The sequence below is a fragment of the Chiloscyllium plagiosum genome, unplaced genomic scaffold (assembly GCF_037043375.1).
Source record: "Chiloscyllium plagiosum isolate Xiang-an unplaced genomic scaffold, Cpla_swu_hap1 HiC_scaffold_24, whole genome shotgun sequence".
Classification (NCBI taxonomy): domain Eukaryota; kingdom Metazoa; phylum Chordata; class Chondrichthyes; order Orectolobiformes; family Hemiscylliidae; genus Chiloscyllium; species Chiloscyllium plagiosum.
The window spans coordinates 57,142,286-57,161,580 of NW_028270162.1; the positions used below are offsets into that span (position 1 = coordinate 57,142,286).

The 19,295-nt window shown below is 44.4% G+C and overlaps 1 protein-coding gene across 1 annotated transcript in view; it reads right to left on the reverse strand.

The window, feature by feature from the left end:
- Positions 1–19,295, reverse strand: part of sxph (saxiphilin) — a 410,934-nt gene that overhangs the window by 209,860 nt on the left and 181,779 nt on the right. The window contains exon 9 of the mRNA XM_088000335.1: positions 16,076–16,224. Within this exon, the coding sequence (XP_087856461.1) occupies positions 16,076–16,224 (149 nt within the window). The remainder of the gene's footprint in view (positions 1–16,075; positions 16,225–19,295) is intronic.

The window sequence follows — 19,295 nt, forward strand, 5'->3', positions numbered from 1 at the left end:
GTTGGGGTACAGTTATGGATAACTCTGTCCTTTGTTGGGGTACAGTTATGGATAACACTGTCCTTTGTTGGGGTACAGTTATGGATAACACTGTCCTTTGTTTGGGTACAGTTATGGATTGCACTGTCGTTTGTTGGGGTACAGTTATTGGTACACTGTCCTTTGTTGGGGTACAGTTATGGATTGCACTGTCGTTTGTTGGGGTACAGTTATAGGTACACTGTCCTTTGTTGAGGTACAGTTATGGACAGCACAATCCTTTATTGGGGTACAGTTATGGACAGCACTGTCCCGTGTTGGGGTACAGTTATGGATAACTGTCCTTTGTTGGGGTACAGTTATGGATAACACTGTCCTTTGTTGGAGTACAGTTATGGACAGCACAATCCTTTGTTGAGGTACAGTTATGGACAGCACTGTCCTTTGTTGAGGTACAGTTATTGGTACACTGACCTTTGTTGGGGTACAGTTATTGGTACACTGTCCGTTGTTGAGGTACAGTTATGGACAGCACTGTCCTTTGTTGGGGTACAGTTATTGGTACACTGTCCTTTGTTGAGGTACAGTTATTGGTGAACTGTCCGTTGTTGCGGTACAGTTATGGATTGCACTGTCGTTTGTTGGGGTACAGTTATTGGTACACTGTCCTTTGTTGGGGTAAGTTATGGATAACACTGTCCTTTGTTGGGGTACAGTTGTGGATTGCACTGTCGTTTGTTGGGGTACAGTTATAGCTACACTGTCCTTTGTTGAGGTACAGTTATGGACAGCACTGTCCCTTGTTGGGGTACAGTTATGGATAACTCTGTCCTTTGTTGGGGTACAGTTATGGATAACACTGTCCTTTGTTGGGGTACAGTTATGGATAACACTGTCCTTTGTTTGGGTACAGTTATGGATTGCACTGTCGTTTGTTGGGGTACAGTTATTGGTACACTGTCCTTTGTTGGGGTACAGTTGTGGATTGCACTGTCGTTTGTTGGGGTACAGTTATAGGTACACTGTCCTTTGTTGGGGTACAGTTATGCATAACACTGTTCTTTGTTTGGGTACAGTTATGGATTGCACTGTCGTTTGTTGGGGTACAGTTGTTGGTACACTGTCCTTTGTTGGGGTACAGTTATGGATTGCACTGTCGTTTGTTGGGGTGCAGTTATTGGTACACTGTCCTTTGTTGGGGTACAGTTATGGATTGCACTGTCGTTTGTTGGGGTACAGTTATAGGTACACTGTCCTTTATTGGGGTACAGTTATGGACAGCACTGTCCCTTGTTGGGGTACAGTTATGGATAACTCTGTCCTTTGTTGGGGTACAGTTATGGACAGCACTGTCCCTTGTTGGGGCACAGTTATGGATAACACTGTCCTTTGTTGGGGCACGGTTATGGACAGCACTGTCATTTGTTGGGTACAGTTATTGGTACACTGTCTTTGTCGAGGTACAGTTATGGATAACACTGTCCTTTGTTGAGGTATAGTTATGGACAGCACTGTCCTTTGTTGGGGTACAGTTATGGATAACACTGTCCTTTGTTGGGGCACAGTTATTGGTACACTGTCCTTTGTTGAGGTACAGTTATGGACAGCACTGTCCTTTGTTGGGGTACAGTTATGGATAACACTGTCCTTTGTTGGGGCACGGTTATGGACAGCACTGTCATTTGTTGGGTACAGTTATTGGTACACTATCCTTTGTTGAGGTACAGTTATGGACAGCACAGTCCTTTTTGGGGGTACAGTTATTGGTACACTGTCCTTTGTTGAGGTACAGTTATGGATAACACTGTCCTTTGTTGGGGTACAGTTATTGGTACACTGTCCTTTGTTGAGGTACAGTTATGGATAACACTGTCCTTTGTTGGGGTACAGTTATGGACAGCACTGTCCTTTGTTGGGGTACAGTTATGGATAACACTGTCCTTTGTTGAGGTACAGTTATGGACAGCACTGTCCTTTGTTGGGGTACAGTTATTGGTACAGTGTCCTTTGTTGAGGTTCAGTTGTGGATAGCACTGTCCTTTGTTGGGGAACAGTTATTGGTACACTGTCCTTTGTTGGGGTACAGTTATGGATAACACTGTCCTTTGTTGGGGTACAGTTATGGATTGCACTGTCGTTTGTTGGGGTGCAGTTATGGATAACACTGTCCTTTGTTGGGGTACAGTTACGGACAGCAGTGTCTTTTGTGGTGTACAGTTATGGATAACACTGTCCTTTGTTGGGGTACAGTTATGGACAGCACTGTCCTTTGTTCGGGTACAGTTATGGTCAGCACTGTCGTTTATTGGGGTACAGTTATTGGTACACTGTCCTTTGTGGTGTACAGTTATGGATAACACTGTCCTTTGTTGGGGTACAGTTATGGTCAGCACTGTCCTTTGTTGAGGTACAGTTATGGATAACACTGTCCTTTGTTGGGGTACAGTTATTGGTGCACTGTCCGTTGTTGCGGTACTGTTATCGATACCACTGTCCTGTCTTGGGGTACAGTTATGAACAACAGTGTCCTTTGCTGGGGTACAGTTATTGGTACACTGTCCTTTGTTGAATTTCAGTTATGGATAGCACTGTCCTTTGTTGGGGAACAGTTATGGACAGCACTGTCCTTTGTTGGGGTACAGTTATGGATAACACTGTCCTTTGTTGGGGTACAGTTATTGGTACACTGTCGTTTGTTGAGTTTCAGTTATGGATAGCACTGTCCTTTGTTGGGGTACAGTTATTGGTACACTGTCCTTTGTTGGGGTACAGTTATGGACAGCACTGTCCTTTGTTGGGTTACAGTTATGGATAGCACTGTCCTTTGCTGGGGTACAGTTATTTGCACACTGTCCTTTGTTGCGGCATAGTTATGGATAACACGGTCTTTTGTTGGGGTACAGTTATGGACAGTACGGTCCTTCGTTGGGGTACAGTTATGGATAGCACTGTCCTTTGTTGGGGTGCAGTTATGGACAGCACTGTCCTTTGTTGGGGTACAGTTATGGATAACACTGTCCTTTGTTGGGGTACAGTTATGGACAGTACGGTCCTTCGTTGGGGTACAGTTATAGATAACACTGTCCTTTGTTGAGGTACAGTTATGGATAGCACTGTCCTTTGTTGGGGTACAGTTATTGGTGCACTGTCCTTTGTTGGTGTACAGTTATGGAGAGCACTGTCCTTTGTTGAGGTACCGTTATGGACAGCACTGTCCTTTGTTGGGGTACAGTTATTGGTACACTGTCCTTTGTTGAGGTACAGTTATGGACAGCACTGTCCTTTGTTGGGATACAGTTATTGGTACACTGTCCTTTGTTGGGGTACAGTTATGGACAGCACTGTCCTTTATTGAGGTACAGTTATGGACAGCACTGTCCTTTGTTGGGGTACAGTTATTGGTACACTGTCCTTTGTTGGGGTACAGTTATGGACAGCACTGTCCTTTGTTGGGGTACAGTTATGGATAGCACTGTCCTTTGTTGAGGTACAGTTATGGACAGCACTGTCCTTTGTTGGGGGACAGTTATTGGTACACTGTCCTTTGTTGAGGTACAGTTATGTACAGCACTGTCCTTTGTTGGGGTACAGTTATTGGTACACTGTCCTTTGTTGGGGTGCAGTTATGGACAGCACTGTCCTTTGTTGGGGTACAGTTATTGGTACACTGTCCTTTGTTGGGGTACAGTTATGGACAGCACTGTCCTTTGTTGGGGTACAGTTATTGGTACACTGTCCTTTGTTGAGGAACAGTTATGGACTGCACTGTCCTTTGTTGGGGTACAGTTATTGGTACACTGTCATTTGTTGAGGTACAGTTATGGACAGCACTGTCCTTTGTTGGGGTACAGTTATTGGTACACTGTCCTTTGTTGAGGTACAGTTATGGACAGCACTGTCCTTTGTTGGGGTATAGTTATGGACAGCACTGTCCTTTGTTGAGGTACAGTTATTGGTACACTGTCCTTTGTTGAGGTACAGTTATGGATAGCACTGTCCTTTGTTGAGGTACAGTTATGGACAGCACTGTCCTTTGTTGGGGTACAGTTATTGGTACACTGTCCTTTGTTGAGGTACAGTTATGGACAGCACTGTCCTTTGTTGGGGTACAGTTATTGGTACACTGACCTTTGTTGAGGTACAGTTATGGACAGCACTGTCCTTTGTTGGGGTACAGTTATTGGTGCACTGTCCTTTGTCGGGGTACAGTTATTGGTGCACTGTCCGTTGTTGAGGTACAGTTATGGATAGCACTGTCCTTTGTTGAGGTACAGTTATGGACAGCACTGTCCTTTGTTGGGGTACAGTTATTGGTACACTGTCCTTTGTTGGGGTACAGTTATTGGTACACTGTCCTTTGTTGAGGTACAGTTATTGGTACACTGTCCTTTGTTGGGGTACAGTTATTGGTACACTGTCCTTTGTTGAGGTACAGTTATGGACAGCACTGTCCTTTGTTGGGGTACAGTTATTGGTCCACTGTCCTTTGTTGGGGTACAGTTATGGACAGCACTGTCCCTTGTTGAGGTACAGTTATGGACAGCACTGTCCTTTGTTAGGGTACAGTTATTGGTACACTGTCCTTTGTTGAGGTACAGTTATTGGTGCACTGTCCGTTGTTGCGGTACAGTTATGGATTGCACTGTCGTTTGTTGCGGTACAGTTATTGGTACACTGTCCTTTGTTGGGGTACAGTTATGGATAACACTGTCCTTTGTTGGGGTACAGTTATGGATTGCACTGTCGTTTGTTGGGGTACAGTTATTGGTACACTGTCCTTTGTTGGGGTACAGTTATGGATTGCACTGTCGTTTGTTGGGGTACAGTTATAGCTACACTGTCCTTTGTTGAGGTACAGTTATGGACAGCACAATCCTTTATTGGGGTACAGTTATGGACAGCACTGTCCCTTGTTGGGGTACAGTTATGGATAACACTGTCCTTTGTTGGGGTACAGTTATGGATAACACTGTCCTTTGTTGGGGTACAGTTATGGATAACACTGTCCTTTGTTGGGGCACAGTTATGGACAGCAGTGTCCTTTGTTGGGGTACAGTTGTGGATAACACTGTCCTTTGTTGGGGTACAGTTATGGATAACACTGTCCTTTGTTGGGGTACAGTTATGGATAACACTGTCCTTTGTTGGGGTACAATTATGGACAGCACTGTCCTTTGTTGGGGTACAGTTATGGATAACACTGTCCTTTGTTGGGGTACAGTTATGGAAAACACTGTTCTATGTTGGGGTACAGTTATGGATAGCACTGTCCTTTGTTGGGGTACAGTTATGGACAGCTGTGTCCTTTGTTGGGGTACAGTTATGGATAACACTGTCCTTTGTTGGGGTACAGTTATGGATAGCACTGTCCTTTGTTGGGGTACAGTTATGGAAAACACTGTCCTTTGTTGGGGTACAGTTATGGATAGCACTGTCCTTTGTTGGAGTACAGTTATGGATAACACTGTCCTTTGTTGGGGTACAATTATGGACAGCACTGTCCTTTGTTGGGGTACAGTTATGGATAACACTGTCCTTTGTTGGGGTACAGTTATGGATAGCACTGTCCTTTGTTGGGGTACAGTTATGGAAAACACTGTTCTATGTTGGGGTACAGTTATGGATAGCACTGTCCTTTGTTGGGGTACAGTTATGGACAGCACTGTCCTTTGTTGGGGTTCAGTTATTGGTACACTGTCCTTTGTTGGGATACAGTTATGGATAACTCTGTCCTTTGTTGGGATACAGTTATGGACAGCTGTGTCCTTTGTTGGGGTACAGTTATGGATAACACTGTCCTTTGTTGGGGTACAGTTATGGACAGCACTGTCCTTTGTTGGGGTTCAGTTATTGGTACACTGTCCTTTGTTGGGATACAGTTATGGATAACTCTGTCCTTTGTTGGGATACAGTTATGGACAGCTGTGTCCTTTGTTGGGGTACAGTTATGGATAGTACGGTTCTTTGTTGGGGTACAGTTATGGATAACACTGTCCTTTGTTGGGGTACAGTTATGGACAGCTGTGTCCTTTGTTGGGGTACAGTTATGGATAGTACGGTTCTTTGTTGGGGTACAGTTATGGATAACACTGTCCTTTGTTGGGGTACAATTATGGACAGCACTGTCCTTTGTTGAGGTACAGTCATGGATAACACTGTCCTTTGTTGAGGTATAGTTATGGACAGCACTGTCCTTTGTTGGGGTACAGTTATGGATAACACTGTCCTTTGTTGAGGTATAGTTATGGACAGCACTGTCCTTTGTTGGGGTACAGTTATGGATAACACTGTCCTTTGTTGAGGTATAGTTATGGACAGCACTGTCCTTTGTTGGGGTACAGTTATGGATAACACTGTCCTTTGTTGGGGCACAGTTATTGGTACACTGTCCTTTGTTGAGGTACAGTTATGGACAGCACTGTCCTTTGTTGGGGTACAGTTATGGATAACACTGTCCTTTGTTGGGGCACGGTTATGGACAGCACTGTCATTTGTTGGGTACAGTTATTGGTACACTATCCTTTGTTGAGGTACAGTTATGGACAGCACAGTCCTTTTTGGGGGTACAGTTATTGGTACACTGTCCTTTGTTGAGGTACAGTTATGGATAACACTGTCCTTTGTTGGGGTACAGTTATTGGTACACTGTCCTTTGTTGAGGTACAGTTATGGATAACACTGTCCTTTGTTGGGGTACAGTTATGGACAGCACTGTCCTTTGTTGGGGTACAGTTATGGATAACACTGTCCTTTGTTGAGGTACAGTTATGGACAGCACTGTCCTTTGTTGGGGTACAGTTATTGGTACAGTGTCCTTTGTTGAGGTTCAGTTGTGGATAGCACTGTCCTTTGTTGGGGAACAGTTATTGGTACACTGTCCTTTGTTGGGGTACAGTTATGGATAACACTGTCCTTTGTTGGGGTACAGTTATGGATTGTACTGTCGTTTGTTGGGGTGCAGTTATGGATAACACTGTCCTTTGTTGGGGTACAGTTACGGACAGCACTGTCCTTTGTTCGGGTACAGTTATGGACAGCACTGTCCTTTGTTGGGGTACAGTTATGGACAGCAGTGTCTTTTGTGGGGTACAGTTATGGATAACACTGTCCTTTGTTGGGGTACAGTTATGGACAGCACTGTCCTTTGTTCGGGTACAGTTATGGTCAGCACTGTCGTTTATTGGGGTACAGTTATTGGTACACTGTCCTTTGTGGTGTACAGTTATGGATAACACTGTCCTTTGTTGGGGTACAGTTATGGTCAGCACTGTCCTTTGTTGAGGTACAGTTATGGATAACACTGTCCTTTGTTGGGGTACAGTTATTGGTGCACTGTCCGTTGTTGCGGTACTGTTATAGATACCACTGTCCTGTCTTGGGGTACAGTTATGAACAACAGTGTCCTTTGCTGGGGTACAGTTATTGGTACACTGTCCTTTGTTGAGTTTCAGTTATGGATAGCACTGTCCTTTGTTGGGGAACAGTTATGGACAGCACTGTCCTTTGTTGGGGTACAGTTATGGATAACACTGTCCTTTGTTGGGGTACAGTTATTGGTACACTGTCGTTTGTTGAGTTTCAGTTATGGATAGCACTGTCCTTTGTTGGGGTACAGTTATTGGTACACTGTCCTTTGTTGGGGTACAGTTATGGACAGCACTGTCCTTTGTTGGGTTACAGTTATGGATAGCACTGTCCTTTGCTGGGGTACAGTTATTTGCACACTGTCCTTTGTTGCGGCATAGTTATGGATAACACGGTCTTTTGTTGGGGTACAGTTATGGACAGTACGGTCCTTCGTTGGGGTACAGTTATGGATAGCACTGTCCTTTGTTGGGGTGCAGTTATGGACAGCACTGTCCTTTGTTGGGGTACAGTTATGGATAACACTGTCCTTTGTTGGGGTACAGTTATGGACAGTACGGTCCTTCGTTGGGGTACAGTTATAGATAACACTGTCCTTTGTTGAGGTACAGTTATGGATAGCACTGTCCTTTGTTGGGGTACAGTTATTGGTGCACTGTCCTTTGTTGGTGTACAGTTATGGAGAGCACTGTCCTTTGTTGAGGTACCGTTATGGACAGCACTGTCCTTTGTTGGGGTACAGTTATTGGTACACTGTCCTTTGTTGAGGTACAGTTATGGACAGCACTGTCCTTTGTTGGGGTACAGTTATTGGTACACTGTCCTTTGTTGGGGTACAGTTATGGACAGCACTGTCCTTTATTGAGGTACAGTTATGGACAGCACTGTCCTTTGTTGGGGTACAGTTATTGGTACACTGTCCTTTGTTGGGGTACAGTTATGGACAGCACTGTCCTTTGTTGGGGTACAGTTATGGATAGCACTGTCCTTTGTTGAGGTACAGTTATGGACAGCACTGTCCTTTGTTGGGGGACAGTTATTGGTACACTGTCCTTTGTTGAGGTACAGTTATGTACAGCACTGTCCTTTGTTGGGGTACAGTTATTGGTACACTGTCCTTTGTTGGGGTGCAGTTATGGACAGCACTGTCCTTTGTTGGGGTACAGTTATTGGTACACTGTCCTTTGTTGGGGTACAGTTATGGACAGCACTGTCCTTTGTTGGGGTACAGTTATTGGTACACTGTCCTTTGTTGAGGAACAGTTATGGACTGCACTGTCCTTTGTTGGGGTACAGTTATTGGTACACTGTCATTTGTTGAGGTACAGTTATGGACAGCACTGTCCTTTGTTGGGGTACAGTTATTGGTACACTGTCCTTTGTTGAGGTACAGTTATGGACAGCACTGTCCTTTGTTGGGGTATAGTTATGGACAGCACTGTCCTTTGTTGAGGTACAGTTATTGGTACACTGTCCTTTGTTGAGGTACAGTTATGGATAGCACTGTCCTTTGTTGAGGTACAGTTATGGACAGCACTGTCCTTTGTTGGGGTACAGTTATTGGTACACTGTCCTTTGTTGAGGTACAGTTATGGACAGCACTGTCCTTTGTTGGGGTACAGTTATTGGTACACTGACCTTTGTTGAGGTACAGTTATGGACAGCACTGTCCTTTGTTGGGGTACAGTTATTGGTGCACTGTCCTTTGTCGGGGTACAGTTATTGGTGCACTGTCCGTTGTTGAGGTACAGTTATGGATAGCACTGTCCTTTGTTGAGGTACAGTTATGGACAGCACTGTCCTTTGTTGGGGTACAGTTATTGGTACACTGTCCTTTGTTGGGGTACAGTTATTGGTACACTGTCCTTTGTTGAGGTACAGTTATTGGTACACTGTCCTTTGTTGGGGTACAGTTATTGGTACACTGTCCTTTGTTGAGGTACAGTTATGGACAGCACTGTCCTTTGTTGGGGTACAGTTATTGGTCCACTGTCCTTTGTTGGGGTACAGTTATGGACAGCACTGTCCCTTGTTGAGGTACAGTTATGGACAGCACTGTCCTTTGTTAGGGTACAGTTATTGGTACACTGTCCTTTGTTGAGGTACAGTTATTGGTGCACTGTCCGTTGTTGCGGTACAGTTATGGATTGCACTGTCGTTTGTTGCGGTACAGTTATTGGTACACTGTCCTTTGTTGGGGTACAGTTATGGATAACACTGTCCTTTGTTGGGGTACAGTTATGGATTGCACTGTCGTTTGTTGGGGTACAGTTATTGGTACACTGTCCTTTGTTGGGGTACAGTTATGGATTGCACTGTCGTTTGTTGGGGTACAGTTATAGCTACACTGTCCTTTGTTGAGGTACAGTTATGGACAGCACAATCCTTTATTGGGGTACAGTTATGGACAGCACTGTCCCTTGTTGGGGTACAGTTATGGATAACACTGTCCTTTGTTGGGGTACAGTTATGGATAACACTGTCCTTTGTTGGGGTACAGTTATGGATAACACTGTCCTTTGTTGGGGTACAGTTATGGATAACACTGTCCTTTGTTGGGGTACAATTATGGACAGCACTGTCCTTTGTTGGGGTACAGTTATGGATAACACTGTCCTTTGTTGGGGTACAGTTATGGAAAACACTGTTCTATGTTGGGGTACAGTTATGGATAGCACTGTCCTTTGTTGGGGTACAGTTATGGACAGCTGTGTCCTTTGTTGGGGTACAGTTATGGATAACACTGTCCTTTGTTGGGGTACAGTTATGGACAGCACTGTCCTTTGTTGGGGTTCAGTTATTGGTACACTGTCCTTTGTTGGGATACAGTTATGGATAACACTGTCCTTTGTTGGGATACAGTGATGGACAGCTGTGTCCTTTGTTGGGGTACAGTTATGGATAGTACGGTTCTTTGTTGGGGTACAGTTATGGATAACACTGTCCTTTGTTGGGGTACAGTTATGGATAGCACTGTCCTTTGTTGGGGTACAGTTATGGAAAACACTGTCCTTTGTTGGGGTACAGTTATGGAAAACACTGTCCTTTGTTGGGGTACAGTTATGGATAGCACTGTCCTTTGTTGGGGTACAGTTATGGAAAACACTGTTCTATGTTGGGGTACAGTTATGGACAGCACTGTCCTTTGTTGGGGCACAGTTATGGATAGTACGGTTCTTTGTTGGGGTACAGTTATGGATAACACTGTCCTTTGTTGGGGTACAATTATGGACAGCACTGTCCTTTGTTGGGGTACAGTTATGGATAACACTGTCCTTTGTTGGGGTACAGTTATGGATAGCACTGTCCTTTGTTGGGGTACAGTTATGGAAAACACTGTTCTATGTTGGGGTACAGTTATGGATAGCACTGTCCTTTGTTGGGGTACAGTTATGGACAGCTGTGTCCTTTGTTGGGGTACAGTTATGGATAACACTGTCCTTTGTTGGGGTACAGTTATGGACAGCACTGTCCTTTGTTGGGGTTCAGTTATTGGTACACTGTCCTTTGTTGGGATACAGTTATGGATAACTCTGTCCTTTGTTGGGATACAGTTATGGACAGCTGTGTCCTTTGTTGGGGTACAGTTATGGATAGTACGGTTCTTTGTTGGGGTACAGTTATGGATAACACTGTCCTTTGTTGGGGTACAGTTATGGACAGCTGTGTCCTTTGTTGGGGTACAGTTATGGATAGTACGGTTCTTTGTTGGGGTACAGTTATGGATAACACTGTCCTTTGTTGGGGTACAATTATGGACAGCACTGTCCTTTGTTGGGGTACAGTCATGGATAACACTGTCCTTTGTTGGGGTACAATTATGGACAGCACTGTCCTTTGTTGGGGTACAGTTATGGATAACACTGTCCTTTGTTGGGGTACAGTTATGGATAGCACTGTCCTTTGTTGGGGTACAGTTATGGAAAACACTGTTCTATGTTGGGGTACAGTTATGGATAGCACTGTCCTTTGTTGGGGTACAGTTATGGAAAACACTGTTCTATGTTGGGGTACAGTTATGGATAACACTGTCCTTTGTTGGGGTACAGTTATGGATAACACTGTTCTATGTTGGGGTACAGTTATGGATAACACTGTCCTTTGTTGGGGTACAATTATGGACAGCACTGTCCTTTGTTGGGGTACAGTTATGGATAACACTGTCCTTTGTTGGGGTACAGTTATGGACAGCTGTGTCCTTTGTTGGGGTACAGTTATGGTCAGCACTGTCCTTTGTTGGGGTACAGTTATGGATAGCACTGTCCTTTGTTGGGGTACAGTTATGGACAGCTGTGTCCTTTGTTGGGGTACAGTTATGGATAACACTGTCCTTTGTTGGGGTACAGTTATGGATAACACTGTCCTTTGTTGGGGTACAGTTATGGACAGCACTGTCCTTTGTTGGGGTTCAGTTATTGGTACACTGTCCTTTGTTGGGATACAGTTATGGATAACACTGTCCTTTGTTGGGATACAGTTATGGATAACACTGACCTTTGTTGGGGTACAGTTATGGATAACACTGACCTTTGTTGGGGTACAGTTATGGACAGCTGTGTCCTTTGTTGGGGTACAGTTATGGATAACACTGTCCTTTGTTGGGGTACAGTTATGGATAACACTGTCCTTTGTTGGGATACAGTTATGGATAACACTGACCTTTGTTGGGGTACAGTTATGGACAGCTGTGTCCTTTGTTGGGGTACAGTTATGGATAACACTGTCCTTTGTTGGGGTACAGTTATGGATAACACTGTCCTTTGTTGGGGTACAGTTATGGACAGCACTGTCCTTTGTTGGGGTTCAGTTATTGGTACACTGTCCTTTGTTGGGGTACAGTTATGGGTAACACTGTCCTTTGTTGGGGTACAGTTATGGATAACACTGTCCTTTGTTGGGGTACAGTTATGGACAGCACTGTCCTTTGTTGGGGTTCAGTTATTGGTACACTGTCCTTTGTTGGGGTACAGTTATGGGTAACACTGTCCTTTGTTGGGGTACAGTTATGGATAACACTGTCCTTTGTTCGGGTACAGTTATGGATAACACTGTCCTTTGTTGGGGTTCAGTTATTGGTACACTGTCCTTTGTTGGGGTACAGTTATGGGTAACACTGTCCTTTGTTGGGGTACAGTTATGGACAGCACTGTCCTTTGTTGGGGTTCAGTTATTGGTACACTGTCCTTTGTTGGGGTACAGTTATGGGTAACACTGTCGTTTGTTGGGGTGCAGTTATGGATAGCATTGTCCTTTGATGGGGTACAGTTATGGACAGCACTGTCCTTTGTTGGGGTACAGTTATGGACAGCACTGTCATTTGTTGCGGTACGGTTATGGAGAGCACTGTCCTTTTTTGGGATACAGTTATGGACAGCACTGTCCTGTGTTGAGGTACAGTTATTGGTACACTGTCCTTTGTTGGGGTACAGTTATGGACAGCACTGTCCTTTGTTGGGGTACAGCTATTGGTACACTGTCCTTTGTTGGGGTACAGTTATGGACAGCTTTGTCCTTTGTTGGGGTACAGTAATGGATAACACTGTCTTTTGTTGGGGTCCAGTTATGGACAGCACTGTCCTTTGTTGGGTACAGTTATTGGTACACTGTCCTTTGTTGGGTACAGTTATTGGTACACTGTCCTTTGTTGGGGTACAGTTATGGACAGCGCTGTCCTTTTTTGGGTACAGTTTTTGGTACACTGTCCTTTGTTGGGTACAGTTATTGGTACACTGTCCTTTGTTGGGGTACAGTTATGGACAGCGCTGTCCTGTGTTGGTGTACAGTTATTGGTACACTGACCTTTGTTGAGGTACAGTTATTGGTACACTGTCCTTTGTTCGTGTACAGTTATGGATAGCACTGTCCTTTATTGGGGTACAGTTATGGACAGCACTGTCCTTTGCTGGGGTACAGTTATGGACAGTACTGTCCTTTGCTGGGGTACAGTTATTGGTACCCTGTCCTTTGTTGGGGTACAGTTATGGATAACACTGTCCTTTGTTGGGGTATAGTTATGGACAGCACTGTCCATTGTTGGGGTACAGTTATGGATCACACTGTCCTTTGTTGGGGTACAGTTATGTACAGCACTGTCCTTTGTTGGGGTACAGTTATGGATAGCACTGTCCTTTATTGGGGTACAGTTATGGACAGCACTGTCCTTTGCTGGGGTACAGTTATGGACAGCACTGTCGTTTGTTGGGGTATAGTTATTGGTACACTGTCCATTGTTGGGGTACAATTATGGATAGCACTGTCATTTGTTGGGTACAGTTATTGGTACACTGTCTTTTGTTGGGGTACAGTTATGGACAGCACAGTCCTTTGTTGGGGTACAGTTATGGATAATACTGTCCTTTGCTGGGGTACAGTTATGGTTGACACTGTCCTTTGTTGGGGTACAGTTATTGGTACACTGTCCTTTATTGGGGTACAGTTATGGACAGCACTGTCCTTTGTTGAGGTACAGTTATGAACAGCTGTGTCATTTGTTGGGTACAGTTATGGATAACACTGTCCTTTGTTGGGGTACAGTTATTGGTACACTGTCCTTTGATGGGGTATAGTTATGGACAGCACTGTCCTTTGTTGGGGCACAGTTATGGGTCACACTGTCCTTTGTTGGGGTACAGTTATTGGTACACTGTCCTTTGATGGGGTATAGTTATGGACAGCACTGTCCTTTGTTGGGGCACAGTTATTGGTACACTGTCCTTTGTTGTGGTACAATTATGGTTAACGGTGTCCTTTGTTGGGGTACAGTTATTGGTACACTGTCCTTTGTTGGGGAACAGTTATGGTTAACGGTGTCCTTTGTTGGGGTACAGTTATTGGTACACTGTCCTTTGTTGGGGTACAGTTATGGACAGCACTGTCCTTTGATGGAGTACAGTTATGGATAACACTGTCCTTTGTTGGGGTACAGTTATGGATAACACTGTCTTTTTTGGGGGTACACTTATGGACAGCTGTGTCATTTGTTGGGGTACAGTTATGGACAGCACTGTCATTTGTTGGGGTACAGTTATGGACAGCACTGTCATTTGTTGGGGTACACTTATGGATAACACTGTCCTTTGTTGGGGTACAGTTATGGAGAGCACTGTCCTTTGTTGGGGTACAGGTATGGAGAGCACTGTCCTTTGTTGGGGTACAGGTATGGAGAGCACTGTCCTTTGTTGGGGTACAGTTATGGATAACACTGTCCTTTGTTGGGGTACAGTTATGGAGAGCGCTGTCCTTTGTTGGGGTACAGTTATGGATAACACTGTCCTTTGTTGGGGTACAGTTATGGAGAGCACTGTCCTTTGTTGGGGTACAGTTATGGATAACACTGTCCTTTGTTGGGGTACAATTATGGATAACACTGTCCTTTGTTGCGATACAGTTATGGAGACCACTGTCCTTTTGTTGGGGTACAGTTCTGGACAGCACTGTCCTGTGTTGAGGTACAGTTATTGGTACACTGTCCTTTGTTGGGGTACAGTTATGGAGAGCACTGTCCTTTGTTGGGGTACAGCTATGGACAGCACTGTCTTTTGTTGGGGTACAGTTATGGATGACACTGTCCTTTGTTGGTGTACAGTTATTGGTACACTGTCCTTTGTTGGGGTACAGTTATGGAGAGCACTGTCCTTTGTTGGGGTACAGTTATAGACAGCACTGTCTTTTGTTGGGGTACAGTTATGGATAACACTGTCCTTTGTTGGTGTACAGTTATTGGTACACTGTCCTTTGCTGGAGTACAGTTATGGACTTTACTATCCTTTGTTGTTGTCCAGTTATGGACAGCACTGTCCTTTGTTGAGATAGTTATTGGTACACTGTCCTTTGCTGGAGTACAGTTATTAGTACCTTGTCTTTTGCTGGGGTACAGTTATGGATGGTAACGTCCTTTGTCAGCTATGGACACACTGTTCTTTGTTCAGGGTATAAGTATGGATGGTAAAATCCTTTGTTGGGATAGAGTAATGCAGATGTTGTAATATGTTGATGTATGGTTGGATAAGAAGCATGTTGTCTTGGGGTATATTTATATCGGTCTTGTAATACTTGGGGTTTGGTTATGTGGTGCTGACCAATGTTATTGCTTGGTTATGTTGGAATTATCTCATGCATGCTAACAAATGCCCAAATCTACATCTCCTGATCTCTCCAACCCCTCCAACACTGTTGCATTGTCAGAATGCTCATCTGTTATCCAATCATGGGCCGGCTACCAATACCTTCAGACAACCATTTTGTTTGGTGGAATCTTCTGCTCGTTGAGGAGCTGAGCTTGGAGGCAAGAAGGACATTTTGTTAGGGAGCTGGTGGTGGTGCATGGATCCAATGCACCAACAACTCCTGCACACCCATCATTCCTAACCTTCACTTATCACATTGATTCTTCAACGCCTTCGGAGCTAAAATGCTCATCCTCAGGGTTAAAGCTCTCCTTGTTCTCGCTGATCACAATCTCATTCCCTCAGCTCTTAAACTCCACATTAGTTTGTGGCGCCCTGTGCATCCTCCACTTTTATTATCTCACCATTTGCAGTCGTATTGTCAAATGTTGAGGCTTTTGGAAGTGCCTCTTTAAAACTCTCTGCCCTTTTCTCCTCCTGTAAGACCCTCCTCAGACACTTCAAGCATTGCTTTAGTCAATCCTTTTCATAGTTTATCCTTTAGTTTGGCGTCAATACCATATATTGCAAGAATGTTTCATTTAAAATGCATTGAAATTGTGCACCTTTATCATTTCTATGCAGTCACTCATGGATGTCGCTCTGATGCAGACTAATGGGTTGGATTTTGTGTTGAGGGCCCATTCTTCGCACTTGCTTTGTTCAGCTGCACTAATGCAGCACCACCGCACAATGCTGTTCTCCAACGAGCTCCCTGGCAAACAGCAACATGTAACAAGGTTACATTTGGAAAATGTACCCCATTTTATTTCACAACCTCACCCCAGTTCCCTCCCTGCATTGCACTCCTTCCCCCAGCAATCTCCTCTCCTGACAATCAGTGTCAATTCTTGTTAGATGGATTCTGAAAGGTTTCATCATATGAACTCGAGGGGTTGGTTAGCTCAGTTGGCTGCACAGCTGGCTTGCAATGCAGAGTAGCACCAACAGCATCCATTCGGTGCCTGTATCAGCTGAAGTCCCCATTTCCCAATGAATTAAGCTTACCACTAGTTCTCTCTCTAATGAACAGAGCACCCTATGGTCCTGTGGGACTGTGGTAACTTTACCTTTATCACATGAACCCCCACCTCCATCAGCTCCGGCCCCAGTGCTGGCTGTTGGTCAACCAGTATACCTCAGCTGGTGCAGGAGGCCTCAGCAAATCCAAGGCCAGCATCGAGCAAGCCAGGGATCTTCTTCCTTGTAATGGGCTCCTTCCTTTCACCAACTCCCTGCCCCATGGGGGCTAAATTGACTAAGCAAGTCCTCTCTCTCGGTTTGCCAAACTCCTACCTAACCCACCCGCCCAACCCAACCGCCCCGTGGCTGAACACGTTAACTCCCCCTCCCACTCCGCCAAGGACATGCAGGTCCTTGGCCTCCTCCTGCTGGACACACTTTCCTCATTCCTGAAGAAGGGCTTATGCCCGAAACGTCGATTCTCCTGCTCCTTGGATGCTGCCTGACCTGCTGCGCTTTTCCAGCAATACATTTTTCAGCTCCCTACCTAGGACCAACTACCCTTCCACCCAATCTAGGGTTCTTCCAAAGCTCCACGGCCACAACCAACTTAATTCCATTGATAAGAAATCAAAGAAACTGAGAAATCCACTCATTCTCTCCTATTGCTTTCAATGCTTGATACACTCCTTAATACACTCAAGGGGTGCCTTTTATGAATGTGTGTGTTTGGGATTAAGGGGAATATAATAATAGATAAACCCAAAAGGCATCCTAGATGATGTCAGTGACCTAGACCAAATATTTTCTCAATTTCAAGTTGGACAAAGGAACCTGTCACAATATTACCAGATAGTGAGATTTTGTTGATGAAACGCTGCTTATAGCTGACAGAAATTCAACCACCCAGGCCAGGAACCATTGCATTTAACATTTGTGATGATGCTGCTCCTTTAACAAGGTTATGTTGTCTAAATGTTTTTCAGAGGGGTTGTAAAGTCAGAGGCTCCGATATGTCTGGGTTTATCTACTTGCAACTGCTTTTACGTCTTTCTTTTACAAACCCTTGTACAATGAAAGGGGAATGGCTGGTTCTCCCAGTTCAGGGTTTAGTTTGGTTTGGTTTTAGCAAGCTGTTTTTGTTTGCAGCTGCTGTTCAGGTTTTAGCTGGGAACCCAGATGAAGGTGCTGGGGAGCTAAAGAAGCAGGTCCATTCTGACCCTCCCTCTCTCTAACATCTCTCCTGTAAGAACCTGTGTTTGATTTTACTTTTTATTTTGCCAAGGGGGTGTTTATGGGGATTTGCAAGTATTTGGAGCAGCATCATTAAGTTGCAATAGAGTCGACTGGGTTTTCAAATTATTGAGGGGTTGGGCCAACTGCATCCCTCCTGGAATATCCACTGCACACCTGCTTAAAACAACAAGCAAAGTTCGGGTCTGGGCTAACTTCTTGAAATGTTTTGAGGTGGGGGGGGGGGTTCTGGCCTGATCCATAACACATTAAAGTTATGCAACAGGTGACTCTCCAACATAAGGATTGTCAAATGTTAGAAAATCTGTATGTACTTCACAAGTAATCATCTTCCATTCTCAGTAGAAAGGAATGTATTAACCTCAATCTCATTCCAAAGGTTGAAGTTGTTCAGCAACAAAAGGTAAAGGAAAAGTTGGCAACTGTTTTTTTGTTGGGCTTTATAAACGTTTGACGGAACCTAATAAAAAGACACAATCCCCACATGTTGGAATAAAAACAGCTTTCATTCAGTAAACGAAATGGAATTATGTCACTGTTAAGGTCCGGCCAAAATGTTTTCCACTACAATCAAACTGAAAGAACTTACATTCCAAGTGACAACAACGATCAGAAAGAAATGCAGCAACTCAACCATCCACACCACGCAAGAGGATGTATAGTGAGAGATAATGGAAGGAACTGCAACTGAATGGAGATGGATTTCCACACAGCAAGGTAAACAGCTGCCTACTCCATATTCTAGCTGTACATTAGGGGCTCATGTGCATAGAGACGATCAAAAATGCTCAACCTCCACATCTTCCAAAGAAGCTTCTCCATGGACAATGAATATGTACACCAACACCACATCAAGCAAGGATGAATCTGCAGGGAACCCAATTGAGGGAATCAACAAGGGAGGTTTACTAACAATTCAATCACCGAGGGGCAAGAGATAAAACCAAAATGTTGAAGAGACTGTGTTAATAAGTCAACCTGTTTCAGCACAGATCTACAGGTGGGAAAAGAACACCGACCACTGACACAAATTGAAGGTGGGTGCATACAACTCCACAGGAGACCCCCCCTAAAACGTGGTGAACAATGTGTAAATATTCAAGATACCGCAAAGGGGAAAACACCACCTGCTCCAGCAGGGACCACACTGACAGCTTTAAAGAATAAACAGACACTACCAAAGACCTCTGGAAAAGACCCTCCATTTCAATCGTGAATGACAGACCTCAGACTGTCAGGATGACTCGTGAAGGTTAATTACATTCTACCCAACAAGCTCGCATTCTTCCCACTCCAAAGATAAGACTTGGCAGAGAATTGGGAAACATGCTGGATAGCTTAATTTGTAAAGTCGAAAACCTGCCGGGGGAAATGTTGTCGTAATAAATGTAAGCATATTAACAATATGTATAACATGTATAACAATAATAGCATGAGGTAAAAAGACTTGCTGGGAGATGTTATATACCGGTCAGACCACATTAATAAGGAGGTAGTATAGTAGCATGGGTAGAGGATTGGGTACTTAATAGGACACAGAGAGTGGGGATAAAGGTGCACTTTCAGGAT